At 36.2% G+C, this 17,734-nt stretch overlaps 1 protein-coding gene across 1 annotated transcript; it reads left to right on the forward strand.

Annotated features, from left to right (window-relative positions):
• Positions 1–13,868: 13,868 nt before the first annotated feature.
• LOC133870066 (glycine-rich protein 23) lies at positions 13,869–14,288 on the forward strand. Its single transcript, XM_062307143.1, has one exon. The coding sequence runs from the start codon at positions 13,869–13,871 to the stop codon at positions 14,286–14,288; it is 420 nt and encodes a 139-aa protein (XP_062163127.1).
• The last annotated feature ends 3,446 nt before the right edge of the window (positions 14,289–17,734 follow it).

Raw genomic sequence — 17,734 nt, forward strand, 5'->3', positions numbered from 1 at the left:
GTCCTTTTAAAACTAAACAAATCCAGCATTTAATCCAACACTTTGAAATCATTCAAAACTTAGTTTCTTTATCAAATCTGCGCAGTTTCAACATGACATGTTCTCAAACAATTTGCATAATTTAAATCTCAACCTCAGAACTTAACACTTTAAATCTAGTCAATACTTTTCACTCATACACTATCTCTTTAACATCATTGATATAGTTTAAACATAATCGAAACTAAACAAATCATCTCAAAGCATATACATTTCATCATATGGTTGGTTCAGTTTCAATAACAATATACATATTTTTATCAATCCAATACATATAAAAATATATATTTTCTCAGTGAGTGGAATACCCACCTTGGCTGCATTAGACTCCTGACTCGAACTCCCACTGGATTCCAATTACTCGAACTCTACCTTGGAGAACCATTGAAGTCTCCAATTACAACACAATCCTGCAAACATTGGTAGCATTAGACTATGTTATTGAATCTCATACTCTATGACATCCTAACTACCAGCATGCTCACACGTCACATAACCCGCGTGTAAAGCTAATTCGCCACCTTTAGCTACTATTAGGTTAACACTTATGTTTAGGTTTATATTATATCTCACCTTAATCCTTAAAACGCGTTTACTGTTTTATTTGTCTTCATATTATATTTACAGCATATTGTCATTATTGTTAATCTTTTTATAACTTGTTGCTTATGTACTAACTTATCATTATTTACCGGACTCATATTCACGTATATATATATATATATATATATACATGCAATGATTAACAAGCTTAAACCTAATCCATTAGTACACATAAATACTATGTGTACATAGATAGGTGAACTAAGTACTAAGTCATTCAATTACCAATTGACTTTAAAGTCTATTTAGATATTCCCATAATACCACTATTTTATTTTTCTCGTCTTAAGGTTATTTAGATTATTTACCACTTTACGGCATTCTCATGTCAACCTTGTATTCAATATGTAATCCTTATTAACCTATTAGTTTAGTACCTCTCCAAGTAAATTCAAACCTATAATTTCTTTCTAACACCTAAAGATTATTTTGGGACATATCATGCTCCCTATAACAATTTCACCTTATAAATCATCTCATTTACTACTTTATTCATTAATTAGGTGTTATAGAACCCTAGTAATTCAATTGGGGTTAATAACTAAACCGGGTTAACTAAAATTCCATAACTCCATCCATTTGATCACTTTACTATTTAGCTTACGCCCTTACTTTCTATTACAACCTATTCTCTATTTCAACCGTATTTACCATTGACACAAAGGAGTCTAAACACAATAACTTCAGCTCTTCTCAACCAACTAATACTTAACCTTCATTCAACAATCTCAAACCTTCATTTCAACACAAATAGCCATAACAAAGAGATTAACCAAACCTCATTTCATCAAGAATCCATCATTCCTCTATCTAAGCATCAATACTCAAAGAGGGATTTAACTAGCACAAAGCCACTCCAAGCAAAGCCCTAAAATATAAACACCAACACTAAATCTACTAATTCACCAATGTCCAATACCAATATATCAACATAGCAAAGCCCCACATCAAGCCATATATTCTGATTTAGAATTACCATGGTAATGAACTTAACCATTAATCACAATATCAATACTATAGAAATTCACCAACAAAATGATCATCCAAAACCCCTTTGACCATCATAGAAAATCAACCCACTAGACTAGAATGACAAAACACCCAAATTGCATATTCTCATAAAATCAACTACCTAATATCAAACACTCATCAATATACTAAATAAACCTATTAGTAACCCAAAATCAACAACTAGGGATAAATCAATACCCTATGAAAATCAATTCTAAAATGACCCATTCGGCCAATCAAGGACCCGGGGTTTCCACAACTCCAAAATTTACACAAACCTGAAATACCCAATCAAACCCATAAGATTATTCATCAATCACACATCAAACAACCCCCATCAATGCAAATCCAAAACCAGCCACCACAACACATCACAAATCAGCCATAGCACAACAACTATTGGCAATCAATCACAAATATCATACGGCTAATCACAAACACAAACCACCGAGATCAAGACCCTAAAAGGAACAATAAATCCAACACAAAGAATCACCAAAATTCCAAAGATTTTTCAACAACACCTAGGACCCATTCAATTCACCCATTCCGAAAGCCTACCAAAAATCATCAAAACCAAACCCACACAATCATAGAAAACCCCCAAAATTAACAAACCCTAATTCAACAATTCACAAATTAATCCACAAAATTATAGGATTTACACCTTGGGGATTTTCCTCAATAAATCCGCCGGAAAACGCCACTGGAAGTCGCCGAAAATTCACCGGAAAAACCAGCTTCACGCCGTCGGGTTCTAGGTTGCTCGGGTCACTGGGTCGCGGGTCTTCGCCGGAAACTGCTAAAGGGACAGCCGGATTTCAGCCCTGGCCGCCGATCATGGAGGATCGGGTTCAACGGGTTCTCGGGTCTCACGGGTTAGACGGGTTTCAACGCACGAGTTCGCCAGAAATTGGGTCTGGGTTCCGCCAGAAATCACTCTGCCACGCCGGAAATCGACTTCTGGCCACCGGGAATCGAGTCGCCGTCGTCGGCGTCGTCTGGTTCCACCGTCGCCGACCCACCGACAACGACCCACTAATCGGGTCCTCCATCTCCGCGTCTCATTGTCTCTCTTTCCTTCTCAATCTCCCTGAATCACTCCATCTCACTCTCTCGATCTCTCTCGTTCTCAATCTCACTCTCACGGGTCCAATGGGTTTGGCTGGGTTGCACGGGAAGATGGGGGAAAATGGAAGGAAAAGGAAAAATGAAAGAAAGATAGGAGACGTGCGTGAGAGGAAGGAAGAAAGGAAGAAGAGAAAAAGAAAGGGGGGGGGGGGGGTGTGCTGACGCGTGGGCTTGAAGGGAGAAAATTATTTTCTCCAAAACAATCCACAGCCACACACGTGGCTGTGGATGAGACCAAACCTTGGTCTTTACATTCGTCACTGCCTTCATTAGTGGTTTCAACATGATAACCATTTAGACGAATATCTTTAAAACTGATTAAATTTCTTCTAGATTTAGAAGAATACAAAGCATCATCAATACAAAATTTTGTTCCTTTTGGCAATATAATATTTGCTCTTCCAGAGCCTTCAATTAGGTTTGATGAACCTGATATTGTATTGACACTAGCTTTGTTTAATATTAAGTATTGAAAATATTTCTTATCTCTAAGAATTGTGTGCGTTATACAACTGTCTGCTAGACACAAATCTTCACCAATCATTTTGGAATTAATCATTCCATCAGTATGACCCATACCTCTATACATAATAAAGTAAATATTAAATTTCATTAATCAAAATAAAATAACAAAATAAAATTAAAATTGACAACATAATGAAAACATATATATATTACTACAGGATTACTGTGATTAACAAAATTCATTTTAATCCACTTTTATTTCTCTTTTATGGATGCTTGATATAGGTCGATCAGATGTTTAGGCGTACGGCAGGTACGCGACAAATGTCTTTTCATATTACACATATAACATTTATCGATCTTCATAGTTCTTTGTAGGTTTATTCTATAAACCTTTGTTTTTATATTCTTTCGCCTCAGTGTGATTTCACTTCTGGTGGAAATGAACATTTCTTTTGTAAGAATTATGAGTACGTTCTCATTGACCTCTATATATATATATATATATATTTTCTACCACGTCCACGTCCACGTCCACGATATTGGTTTCCTTTATTACCACAAAATGAGGTTCCATTTGCTTCAGGAAATAGTGTAGAACTCGTTGGACGAGATTGGTAATTTTTCATTAATAGCTCATTGTTTTGCTCAGCCACTAGAAGACAAGATATTAGTTCAGAATATCTTGTAAAATTACACTCTCGATATTGCTGCTGCAGGAGCACATTCAAGGCATGAAATATGGTATATATCATCATAAGTGCACAGTTTTAATTGTGAGTTGATTTTAAAGAGTGCAACTTCAGGTGCATCCAACAATAATGAGCTTTTTTTGGGAGGATAACTGTCTTCTGGTACTTGTATATCTCCCTCAAATTATTCCACAAGGTCAATGGATCTTTTACTATAAGGTACTCATTTTTATTTAATTCATCATGTAGATGATGGCGAAGAAAAATTATTGCTTTAGAGCGATCCTACTGGGATGCTTGATTTTCATTCATTGCTTTATCACAATCCTGCTGGGATGCTTGATTTTCATTCTTAATAGTATTTCCAAGATTCATAACTTCAATATTCATAGCATTATAAAATGATAACATTTTAGTTCATATTAATCGCACATGGATCATAAGATTCATATGTTTTAATATGATTCTTAAAACAATAAAAATTTCTAAGCATATGTTAGAATGTTAATTAACAAAATAGATAATAAGATTATTAAATCTTAAAGAGACTTACAATGAATTGAAAATATCCCACGGATAGCTTTTGATGTTGAAGATCAACAACTGGCTAGAGCTTCGTGCTGATAACGTGTTGTAAAATCAAAGAAAATAACAAGAAAAAAGATTGCAATATGTGAAACTAGTTCTTCAGGAACTATATATGATTCTTCTTTATTATTGTGTGTTTTACAAAGTACCCAATACTCCCTTTTATAGACATAGAATCATAGTGGGAGGTTAAGGAATAGGAAATGATAGGACATGAATTAAAAGGCTATATCAATGTATTACATGAATGTTATGGAATTCTAAAAGATGACATGAATGTGTAGAATTCCAATAGATGAAACTAAATGGTCATCCACCAAATGCATGAATGCATTCATAACATAATTTTTATTATCACATCATCTCAATTGTATGATAGTCGTCTAAGAGTTTACTAAATAGCATTACTCGGCATGGAGTAAATAATGAGTGAGCAAAGTGTGAGTGAGAGTTTATGACAATTAATTAGAGCAGTACTCTTACTATAAAATGTATATTGCCACGACATTTAAAACATATTATATTTTATAGTATTTAATGGTGTATATTGCTCAATTTCAATTAAAAAATAAATAAATGATGTGGCAATAGATCGAGGCAACATATACACTATTAAATGTTGTGAAATTTAATCTAAATCATAAAATGTATGATTCTTCTCAATTTTACTTGAAATGAAAAGTACCATGTTTTACCCTAATAACACGTACTATTGAGATCGTGAAACCTGAGAGATCTAAAAAATTCTCTCTATCTTCTTTTTTTCTTTTCTTCTCTTCTCTTCTCTTCTTCTTCTTCTTCTTCTTTTATTTTTTTTAAAGTTTAAACTCTCAAAAATCAATGCCCTCCAAATTTGAAATTCTCAACAATCGAATAAGAGTAAAGTTTGTCAAAAAAAAAATAAAATTGGCATTAAAACTAGTTTTCTCAACTGCTTGTAATGGCTAAAGAGTGATGATATTCGGATTCAGTAAATTAATTGATCAGACATATCCGAACCTATGAATTAATATCCAGATAGATAGAAAAGTGACATATCCATTAATTCATCTTCTTAACAAATTCGGATCCGGACCAAACCCTAATCATCTTTATAAATCTGATCAACTTTCATTTTATTTAAAGCAGGATGAAACCCATTTCACGCTGATGAAAAGTTAAACAAATTAAGCCAATATCACGCTTGGCAGCAACAGTATTGATAAAGGGGTGGAAAACATTTCCCTCCTTGAAAGCCTACTCTTTGGCAAAAGCCATTGCAATCCGAAAAGTCTATCTTCACATGTTAATTCCCTGGCACATCAATTCAGCATTTCCTACAAAACAAAGAGAAATTAATCAAATGAATGTCGAATCTAATTTACAAGCCCCATTTCATAAAACACACAACTTTGAGGCTTTTTTTTTTAAAAGAAAAGAAAAGAAGTCAATAAAATATTTTTTTCCATATTTCTATTAATTACCAAGAAGTGAAAAGAGGAGCAGGGCAAAGGCAGCCACGATGAGCAAAACTTCTTGGCAATATTGGTAGAGAGATATCTACGGGCCATATTTGTTTCACCTCGATCTTTAATTCCTCGCAGGAAGGTGCATGCTACAAAAGTGTGATGGGAATATATAGAACTTAAAGAATGCTATATCTTATAAAGAAGGACGAAGCTAGATTAGTATATAGTAATTATGCAATTATGCAATTATGTCTAGATTTAATTTCTTATATCTCTGCACTCTTCAGTCAAAAGTCAGTGATTATTCTAAAGGCCTTTTTAAGGTAACTCTCTTATGAATGTTTTTAGATTCGTAACCGTTATTTTTAAATGATAAATGCTATTTTGTCACCTATATATATATATATTTTAGAAGATCTTAATTAATTAATTATAAAAGTCACATAATGGTAAATAACGAGGTGATAAACATTTGAATAATTTAAGAATAATGCTATATGCAAGACTTGTATCCTATTCTTATCCCTTAAATGTGATATGGCTTTTAAAATTAATATTGGATCAAAATTCAATAATTATCAATCTCAAAATTCAATAGTGATTTAAAAACCATGTCGCATTTGAAGGAATATAAATCTTGTATATAGCATTACTCATAATTTAATTATAGAACAACAATAGTTAATATATAGTTGAAGAAATCTATGGGGTGTGCTGTCGCAAGCAACCAAAAATAAAACATTTACTTCTAAGAATACATGTAGTAGTGTAAGTAAGGGTCGATCCCATTGACAGTATTTAACATAGTTTTATGCTACGTGAACAAGGATGGTGGAGTTGAATATAATGAAAACAATTTTAAAGAAGAGCAACTAAGGAACAATTCAAATTAAAGTATAAATCAAAAGAACAAACATTGGTCTAAGTCAACATTCACCATTAGAATTTTACAAACTGATCATCGATGCAAGTATATATCAATTCATGTTTTGAATAATATTCACCGTTGGAACTATTTTCCTCTATCTTCTTATTCACAGTTAATTAGAAGACAAGCTATCTAATTAACCTTAACTACTAAACAACCCAAGACAAGTGCTAAATGTTTAATCTAGTTGCAGCTTTAAGAATTAGAGAGATCGATGAAGCTAAACAACACAAGCACAAGCAGTTGCATTTAATTTCGTCGAGCGTTCTTCCTAAGATCTAATAATTTATGACGCATCAAATCATTAAATCTTAGTTGCTTCACAAATTAAAGGGATCAAACAATTACGGATTTGATATCTAACCTAGCAGTAAATTGCAACGAATAATAAACTAGTAGGCCTCCTAGTAATTAAACGAGACAATCATGAAAATAGACACAGAAGAACATCCGATACTCAGAGCATAAATTGAACAATAAAAACAAATTAGATCTCACAGTTTTATTGATTCCGAGGCTTCCGTTTCCTTCGACCAATTATGAAAGTTTAGCCGCACAAGACCATGATTAAAACTCAAAGAATAAGTTAGAGAAGAGGGAAGAGGATGATGTTTTTTCTAGTATGATGATTCCCCCCTTTTATACACGTTCATCTGCCCTAATAGAAGCCTACAAAATCTAGTAAAAATATTCTAAATCTTATCTCTTATCTCCTATATAAAGATATTTTAAATCTTATCATAAAATAATAAGGGAAAACTTCAATTTACCCCTATGAAGTTGTCACCGATTTGCAATTCTATCACCAATGTTTCAATTTTGTTAATTGCACCCCATTAAGTTTCAGAAATTTTCAATTTAAGGATTCCGTCCAATTGATCCGTTAGACTTAACGAAATTTGACCCACGTGCTGCGCACCTGCTCTATTTGGACGTAACTTGACAAAATTGCCCTCTTTAAAACGCAGCGTTTCGTTTGTAAAGAAGGTGACAAAACTGCCTTCAACTCATAGAGCAACGACCTTGTACTCCTCCCATGCGTTCAACCATGTCCTCTGAAGAATTTCAAACACTTTCCTCCTATTCTGTGGTTGAGCTGCCGCATCAAGAGCAAAGCAAGAAAGCGGCCAAGAAGGAAGCCGCCAAGGAAGAGAAGCTGTGCCACCGCCTTCATGAACTACATGCACGTATAATGGTGATGCAAGTTGAGTAGTCTTAATTTATAGATAATTATATAAGGTTGGATGCAAACATTGGGAGCATGACGCACACAGACAGTGCAAGTGGGAAACTAACATATTGGTTGAGCCTCAGTTCATGCAACAGCCCACATATTCAGACCAGAAGCCTCTGTTTTAGTTGCGTGTGACAGGGGTGAACAGAGCACATCACAGTGGTGATTTTGTCCGGATGATGCTTGCTTCCTTCTGGCAAATATGTCTGGCATGCAAATATATAATCTGTTATGATACAAAGAAGATGACAAACACAAATATGTCCAACAACAACAACGGAAAATCGTTAACGTTTGTGCCCTCGGAGTTGGAACTGCTATAGTCTGGGTCGCATAAAGAGCATCAGAAAGTTGGTTTTGTTTTGGTGTGTCCCTGAAAAAGAAAAAGGATCCCACTCGACTCTGAATCCTGATCCTCCGCCGGCAATAAAGTGAAAAACTTTCAGCTTCTACTTGGACTTTGTACTCGATCATCTTGGTGGGTGGCCTTTAACTATTCCATTTTGCCTCTTTCTACCACCACCCTTTTATCCTCTCTTTCTGTTCTTTATTTTATTACCTTTTGCTTTTTTCTACCACCACCCTTTTATCCTCATTCTCTTTGCCCTTCTTCACCTATTATCTCAACTCTCTCCCTCACTTTTTCAAGATCAATATGCTATATATATTCAAAGGATTGATCACACTGGCCATCTATTGAACCCGCATTTTATACCAACTTAACGTTAAACCAAATTCTACAACTTAACTCGAATAACATTTTTTGACAGTAAATTTGCTAACACTAAAACCTTAACTGTTTTATATGAGGAAAATGATTTATTCCTTAACATTTTGGATATAAATCCATTACTAAATCATCAGGAAGCTGAAAACGCAGTTCTAGAAGACATGATATATTTTTGATTCTCTGAACCTTGCATTTAGTAAAACTAGGACCCATAACAGCACATCTATCACTAGATACGCACAATGTTCAGTAAAATAGCGTATAACAATCAGGGAGGCATTGGACACGTAGACAACATCATACACGAGGAGGGTTCTTCGTGTTGTATAGATGGTCCCGGAGGGTCCCACTTTCCATGAAATCATACACGAGGATCATCTCACCTTGATCATTGCAATATCTAATCAACAGCACAAGATTAACGTGCCGAAGCTGGGAGAGCAGCATGATTTTGGTCCAGAAATCGCGGACCCCCTGCTTCGAAGACCAGTTCAACCGTTTGATCGCAACTCTGGTAAACCCACTGTCGATGTATCCTTTGTAGATGTCACAACTCTGGTGTTTGTGGAACATGATCTCTTGGAGAATGGGACCCACGAGGACCTGGGCTTGCTAGTAGTAGAGCCAGAGCCCTTCACCCTTGTATTTCGCCGGTAAGCGAAGAAACAAATAGCAAAAATGGCTAACATACGCCGCCAACAACACCTCCTATGAGTGATGAGCTCGAGTCTTTGAGTCGGCTGAACAAGCTGGAGGATGGCGTACCAGTTGGGCTAGTCGTCGGCGATCCGGGAGACGTGTGGAGAATGGATGGTGGTGGGTTTGCATGGAGGTTGGATGAAGAAGACAACGACGTACGTGGAGTTGAGTTTTTTTTTTGGTATTTTATCAAAACGATGCATTTTTGTAACAAATGAGGGCATTTTTGTCTACTTTTTTTTAAAAAAGGCATGTGTGAGGCACGTGGGGTCACTTCCATCTCTTTAGACGGAATCCTTAAATTGAAAATTTCTGAAACTTAATGGGGTGCAATTAACAAAATTGAAACATTGGTGATAGAATTGCAAATCAGTGACAACTTCATGGGGGTAAATTGAAGTTTTCCCAAATAATAATATTCAAATTTGACTAATTAAGGAAAATATTATAAATAAAATAAAGTCCTAATATAACTAGGAATGTAGTAATTTCAGCTAGAATTTCGTGCACCAAATCTAAAAACTTCCGCAAATAAACCACGTATTAAATTTTCATGCTAAGTAACACTCCAGAACGTCAATAGTGTAGGTGCAGCAGCTTCAAGCCTGATTTCGACCTTAATGCATTCAATATCTCTCAAAACTCAAAACATGAAAGTTGTAGAGCTTTTTCTTGGTGTTCCATAGCATCTTGAATTATCTCAATCGGAGCTTGGATGAGAGAGTTATGCCTAGGTTACGAGGCGATGTCGAAACTGTCTAAAATCGTCCAATTAGCTTTGTTTTGCATTTAACGCCTCCATTTACATCCTAAATCAAAATAAAAGAATAATGAATACATTTAGGCACCAAATAAGTATAAAAGAGACATTAAGGGAGAAAAATATGACATTTTGCATTCTCATCAAGTATTTATTTAATTTTCTTCCAAATCTTAATCTACAATATATATCATGATCCATTAATCCCAGTTTATATAGGATCATCTAGATTTCTTAGGCTAAATCCACATTCTGGATTTTTTATAGCACTAGCAGCAACCTCTTTTAGATTTTCCATAAATTTAGAAAACGAATCTATTTTTTGCTTTCATATTTAAATAAACTCCACAATAATTTTCCTTATACAATAGCTTCCCTTATCATTTCCATATAACATTTAAATATTTTTTAAATAAATACTATCAAAAAAAGAGAAAAAGAGAAAGCCATTTAAATATTATCCAAATAAATGCTACCGGGAATAGAGATGATAGAAAAAGTCCAATTTTTTTTTTTGGTTCACTTGGGTTTCCTTTGATTTTGGGAACACAAACAGAATCTGTTTACATGTGGTTTTTTAGGAGTTTTTTTTTTACATTTAGGTAAGAAAATTGAATTTAGGGAGCCTATTACTAGTGCTAGCTCTTACAATACATTAGTTGTACATGCTGATTTAGCAGATTTAAAAATAATGATTAAGATATTAAAAAAACTATGGTAGATCGAGTTTCCATAAGAATAGAAGATCCTCATCTCCATTTGTTAGTGATTAATTAAGATCCTCTTGATTTCCAAAATCAATTTAAAATACTAGGCCATTAATTTTAGACTAAAGAGTTAACTTTTTGTTATTTATGAGATTTAGAAGATCTCTTAATTTTGAGGGCCCAAGGATCACAAATGGTAATTTAGAGTGAATGTACAAAAGGATCAAATTAATTAGTTTTAAAAAGTAAATTTAAGAAATCCACCGTACAATTACCATAAGAAAATCTAGAATATCCCAGTTATCCATAGACTTTTGGTGATCTTCAGATGTACTTGGCTCTTAGTATCAGTATATTTTATTTTTCGACTATCAAATTATTTATCCCTTGAGAATTAGGTGCATTGTATCAACTCGGACTCTTGCAGTGTTTTCTGGCCTCCTGCGAGTGTTTCTCCAAATTTTTCCTTGTCTTCCCTTGCTCGATCAACGCTGAGCGGGTCCCTCCTCCTCTCCTCTTCCCTCTTTCCCTTTTATCCTTTCATTTTTTTCTTATTTTCTTCTACAACTTTGAAGCCAGTTTTACTGCGCGTGCTCTACCCTTCTGCATCGCCCACACGCCTCTCTTTCAGGCCAAGGACGGAGCCAGAAACCCTTATGGACAAGGGCTGGTCAGCAGCTAAACAAATTGTTGGTAGGAACCAATAAGCTAAATTTTTATATTTTACCTAATTTTTCTTTTTCTTTTTTCGAATTGAGGGAGGGGGGGCATGGTCAGCTATATCGGCCCCCCTAAATCTGTCCCTGAAGTATCCAGCAACACCAGTGTCTACAATTCCTGTCGACACCACCCGCTCAGGCGCATATTCACCATGCACGCACCACCCGGTGTGCACATGTAGGCCGTAGCATGCACTGCCCCATCCACAGCCTTTTTTTGGGCCACACATCAAATTGTTGGCTTCCCCTCTACTTCTTTACTTGATGTCCAAAGCTAGTACCTTATATTTGCCTTTGGAGTATCCCGAATCTTGTTGCAGTTTCTGTTTAGGTGTCTACCAAGCTTTAATTTCCTTAATTGTCGGGGTACCACGCACGCCCATATCGAGCACCATGGTGAAGCTTCTTTTCGGTGGCTCTAATCCAACCATCTTCAATGTTGTTTTCCATACTATAGAGCGTCATTACGCTTGATATAGTCAATGTAGTGTAGGTACGTAGTGCCCTTTTTGGAAGATTGCTTCTGGAAACAAAGAATTACACATAAGGACACAAGGAATTTATGCAATGCCCTTAATGTGAGGTACGTTCAGTCGTTCACAGGCGGGTGATCACGAAGAAATTGATTATTAGAGATGGAATACAAAATAGTGAAGAGAAAATCACTCAGCTTAATTAAGCTTTTGGAATATATTCCAAAAGCTTAATTAAGCTGATACAAATGGATGAATTCAATACTTTAATTTATATTCTAATACTCCCCCTCACGTGAAATATTTAATTGAAATCAAAGGTGAATGATATAAACAAAATTCGAACTTAGGACCTTTACTTTGATACTATGTTTAATTACCATTTATCCTAAAAATTTAAGCTAATTGAAAATAGTAAATCTAATAATTTAATTTATATTATAACACCAATACATCAAACCTCACTTTCACACGAACAAAAGTGATTATTCCACAAATTAAAGGAGAAAACAAAATTGCTCTCTTTTGTTGGGACAAACAGCAACTCTGTTGCACTTTTGTTGCGGCGCTATGTTTTTTTCTCAATATACGAAAGTAAGAGTGCTTCACCCTTTATTTTTTATTTTTTATAGAACATTAAGTCAGCTACCAAAGACTAAATACAAGTCAGGCCATAAAAGAAATCCTTGGCCTTCTCCAAGAAGGAGTAATTTTTGTTGGCCGGGCCATACCATTACCAACTTGATGGGTCAAGCTAGTCACACACATCAACAAATTAATATCTACATTGACTTGAATCTCGCAAGTCTAACAATATGAATCTCCTTTAGATGTCTCCCTCAACAAATATCTTTATTTATTTATTTGGAGGTAGAGAGAACTATATATATATATATATTATCGTGGTTAGTTCTTGTTACTACTAGATAAAATATTTATTGTCCTTTGAGATTATTATTACTAATTAGTCTTCTATTTATATGGATGATCCTCTTACTACATTATAACCCTTCAAAACTTAAATATTATTGCTCCCACTTCCGCACTTCGCTAGTTTCATTGCCTAATTATACTGAAATTAGAACGCGCGAGGAGTATACGAAAACGGCACCAAGTTATTATTTCTTTTTTCTCCAAAGGAAGCAGGTTATGCATACAGCATGCTGCTTAAACCATATAATATATTAACAAAATTCTTTCGGATTCTATATATTGGTACCCGATCCCAGAAACCTTAAACCATATATATATATATATATATATATATATATATATAAGAAGAATTCGGGGCCGTCTTAGATACGTTGCACAAGTCACCATGAAAAAGTTTGGAAACACACTTGAATGATCACTGACACGAGTTCCTTAAATTTCGCTTCTTTTGATTCCACCTAACTCTGATTCCAAATTCAAAGAATTTCCATTCTCGAGATTGCTCGAGAGCAAAGTCTCATTCCCATTTACTTCAACCCTTTATTACTCGCAACCGTCCCCCACCGCTTACGCTCCTATATAAAGGTCCCATGCAACACCAAGTCAGATGTACCGAGAGAGAGAGAGAGAGAGAGAGAGAGAGAGATGGCGAAGTGGTGTGTGATTTTTCTGTTTGTTTTAGTGGTAGTACATGCAAATGCACGTAAGATGCCAAGCGAGCAAATACTACCAGTGCATGCTAGTGCACCAGAGGCAGAGTCACCTAGTGGCACGGGCCTCGGTGACAAGAAGAATTTTATTTACGGTGGTGTTGGTGGCTTTGCCGGGTTGGGTGGCTATGCCGGCATTGGTGGTGTGCTGCCAATCCTCGGTGGCCTTGGTGGAGGAATTGGCAAAGTTGGTGGACTTGGTGGGGTTGGTGGGATAGGTGGCATTGGGGGTGCTAGTGGTCTTGGCGGTGCAGGTGGTCTAGGTGGCATTGGGGGTGCTAGTGGTCTTGGCGGTGCAGGTGGTCTAGGTGGCGGCGCCGGTGGACTAGGTGGTGGAGTTGGCGGCGCGAGTGGTGCCGGTGGTCTGGGTGGTGCTGCTGGTGGTGGAGTTGGTGGTGGCCTGTTCCCACGTCCTTAAGTTACCCCATTTTTTGCTTAATGCATGTGTTTTATGTTGGGTTTTATGGTACCCTTAACTGTACGTGGTCGTTAGGCGTGCCTCCTATGAGAGGGTCCGATGATTGTCAGTTTGTATCTGTTGCTGTGTTTCCCATTTTCATGTTTTATTGCTAAATGTAGCTGTCGTTTATTTGAGAGTTACATGCTTCAGTTGCTGGCTTTTTTATGTTAATTAAGTGTTGCCAAAAGCTTACTCGATCGTTACTCCATCTAGGCAATTAAGCAAATGAAACTAAAGGAAGGGAAAATAAAAAATGTTACGTACCCTTGTTCGGGTATAACAAGGTGCACACTACTGGATATTCCAGTTTCTGATCAAACTAAACAGCGTAAGAAAGCCAGTTGCCTATGCATCGTGCCATGGACAAGCTTTCCACGCATTCTCAAAACTAAACTTTCCTCATGAACAGTCTCAGTGTCACTGTTTGATTACATATCAATTTCTTGCGCTGATGTATATAATGCAGTAAATGAGAGTATCTACTGCATGCATTTCATTTTTGCATGGCGACCACATGTACGGCTCGCACTGTGCAACAGTGTATCTTTGCCTGACTACACTGTCATGACCAGTTGGCAGTTATTCATTCCGTTTGTCAAGAAAAAAAAAACGAAAGAAAGTAAAAACTAGATAAAAAGAGAAAAAATCACCATTAATTTATAGAATGTACATTATACATGATGTCATCATCATCATGAACCGAAGGGCATAGACTGTATCCGCGGACGTCATATATAGTATTACTCTCTTCTGTGTGTAAATAGTAGTATTATGTTTTTCAGTTAATTAAAGAAACACACAGAAGAGAGGAATAGACGAATAGTTATGACATTCTTATTTGCATGTGTGTGGAACCCACCTCATGTAAGAGGGGTATTGTATACTTGTTGTACATGCGGCGATGTACATTTATCATTTTTCGTTTCCAAATGCTCTCTCTCTCTCTCTTTTTTGCAAGAAATGTTCGATTCAATTCAAAGAGTACAAGTCATTCAAGCAAGCTACCATTAAACAGAAAAGTGATCGTGGATCTATTCGGGGCCTTGGTAGATCTACCACCGCTGAGAATATCCGAAGCGACCAAGAATTAATGAGTACGTATTCCAAGACCATCATATGATGTCTAGACGAGTGGTAACCCAAAATATGCGCCTTTAATCAAGAAAAGTTTGTTGACTTGGAACTTGGAAGAGATGGGATCGAAAGGGGAAAGAACAAACAAACAAAAAAAAGAAAAGAAAATTAAGGAAAAGAAGCTTCAAAAGCACTCTCTCTTGCTTGGTAGGATAAGATCTGTAAGCTTGAAGTCCATACAAAATGTTCTTCATAGAAAAGACAAGTACATATATTGTATGTATACAGTAAACATTCTTGGCAATATATGATACATATAATGTATTTCTCAAATTGCATGTATACAGTAAACATCGAGAAACAGGATCCAATATAGTTCACGGGCTAAAACCTCTCCATACTAGCTAGTATAAGTATAGCTCATGCTATGCCACCCAAAAGATATGTTTTGCTAGAAGCCAAAGCCTTCAGACATTCACATGGCTCGTTTGGTTTTTCTCTGCTCGGCTTTCTTACTTTTGATAAGTTTCACTTTCTGTGTCCAGTCTATATGCCCTCCACCACCTTCTCAGAGACAGCCTTCTACTCCAATGTCTCCTTTCTTCGGTGGTGGTGGCGGTGGAGGCGGAGGCGGAGGTGGTGGCACAGATCCTGGTGGACGTGCTGGGTTCGGGTTTGGTTCAGGCAGCGGCTCTGGCCGGGGTAGCAGTGGCAGAGGTGGAGGTGGAGGAGGAGGAGGCGGAGGCGGTGGAGGTGGAGGTGGTTTCGGGGGTGGGAGTGGTGGCGGTAGTGGCTATGGCTTTGGTGGTGGCAGTGGTGGACCTAGTGGTGGTGTTGGCGGTAGAGGGTTCGGTGGTGATGGCGCCGGTGTCCAAGGCATACCTTGGAAAGCGAGGAAGAGTTCACCAGGCTCTAACTAGAAAGATAGTTCTATGCTGTGTCCTTCTACCTGTATGTCTGGTGTTTTATCGTACTTGTAGGTGTTGTGGTTGTGTCCCTTGCACTGTAACCGAGCGAAAATCATAGCACAAGAGAATAAAGTTTGGATATGCATCGATCAATTTGTAGCTGTACGAACAGATGTCTTGAGATGGAACTTTATCATATGAGAAATGTTAGGTGTATCAAATTTTTTTATTAAAAGATGTGTATCAAATGATGTGGAGTTTATTCATTGGTACTTGTAGCATTTCTTTTTATTAATTGTTTTGATCGTATCCAATGAATAAGCTCCACATCATTTGGTACCCATATCTTAGTAAAAAAATTTGATACACCTAACAATTTTAGAAAAAAATAGTGATTTAACCATTAGATTGCAATTTTTGGTGATAGAACTTTTAGGATCAAAATAATTTATAATTATTTGAATTCTCTCAAATTCAGACAAATAATTGTAGAGGATCTTAATTAATCCGAATTTTAATGGGATTAAGATCCTCGATCATTTCAAACAAATTTTAAATTCTCAAATTATATGAATTCATGCGGTTCGTTACATCGAACAGCGTGAAAAATGCTATATATTAAAAATAGGGATAATTACACCGTTGGTCCCTGTGGTATGTCATAATTATTTTTCACTCCCTATGTTTAAAAAATGCATGGGAGGTTCTTGTGGTATGCAATAATTACAAATCGATCCCTGGCGTCAAATTCTGTTAAAATTTTTAACAGATTCCATTAAATATCACGGCAGCGACACGTGTCACCAATAGTATGGCGACACGTGTCCATCTTAATAAAAAAATATAAATTTATTAAAAAATAAATAAAAATACTTATTTTTTTTTTTTTAAAAAAAAAAATCAAAAAAAAAAAACATAAAAACAAAAAAAAAAAAAAGCTGAAAGGGTGGCCAGGCCACCCCTTTGAGGGTGGCTTGGCCGCCCCCAGCCTCTTGCCAGGGGTGGCGCGCGGCCACCCCCAGTGGCCGGGGGTGGCTCAAAGCCACCCCCAGTGGCCTAGGGGTGGCCTAGCCACCCTTTCAGCTTCTTCTTTTTTTTTTTTTTTTTTTTTTAAAAAAAAAAAAAAATAAGTATTTTTATTTAATTTTTAATAAATTTATATTTTTTTATTAAGATGGACACGTGTCGCTGACGTGGCATTTGACAGAATCTGTTAAAAATTTTAACAGAATTTGACGCTAGGGATCGATTTGTAATTATTGCATACCACAAGAACCTCCCATGTACTTTTTAAACTATAGGGAGTGAAAAATAATTATGACATACCACAGGGACCAACGGTGCAATTATCCCTTAAAAATATGATATGTTATCGAGGTAACAAAAAAAATATTCCAAAGAGCTTGTTCTTCATGTTTGAAG

Source organism: Alnus glutinosa, chromosome 1 (assembly GCF_958979055.1).
Source record: "Alnus glutinosa chromosome 1, dhAlnGlut1.1, whole genome shotgun sequence".
Taxonomy (NCBI): domain Eukaryota; kingdom Viridiplantae; phylum Streptophyta; class Magnoliopsida; order Fagales; family Betulaceae; genus Alnus; species Alnus glutinosa.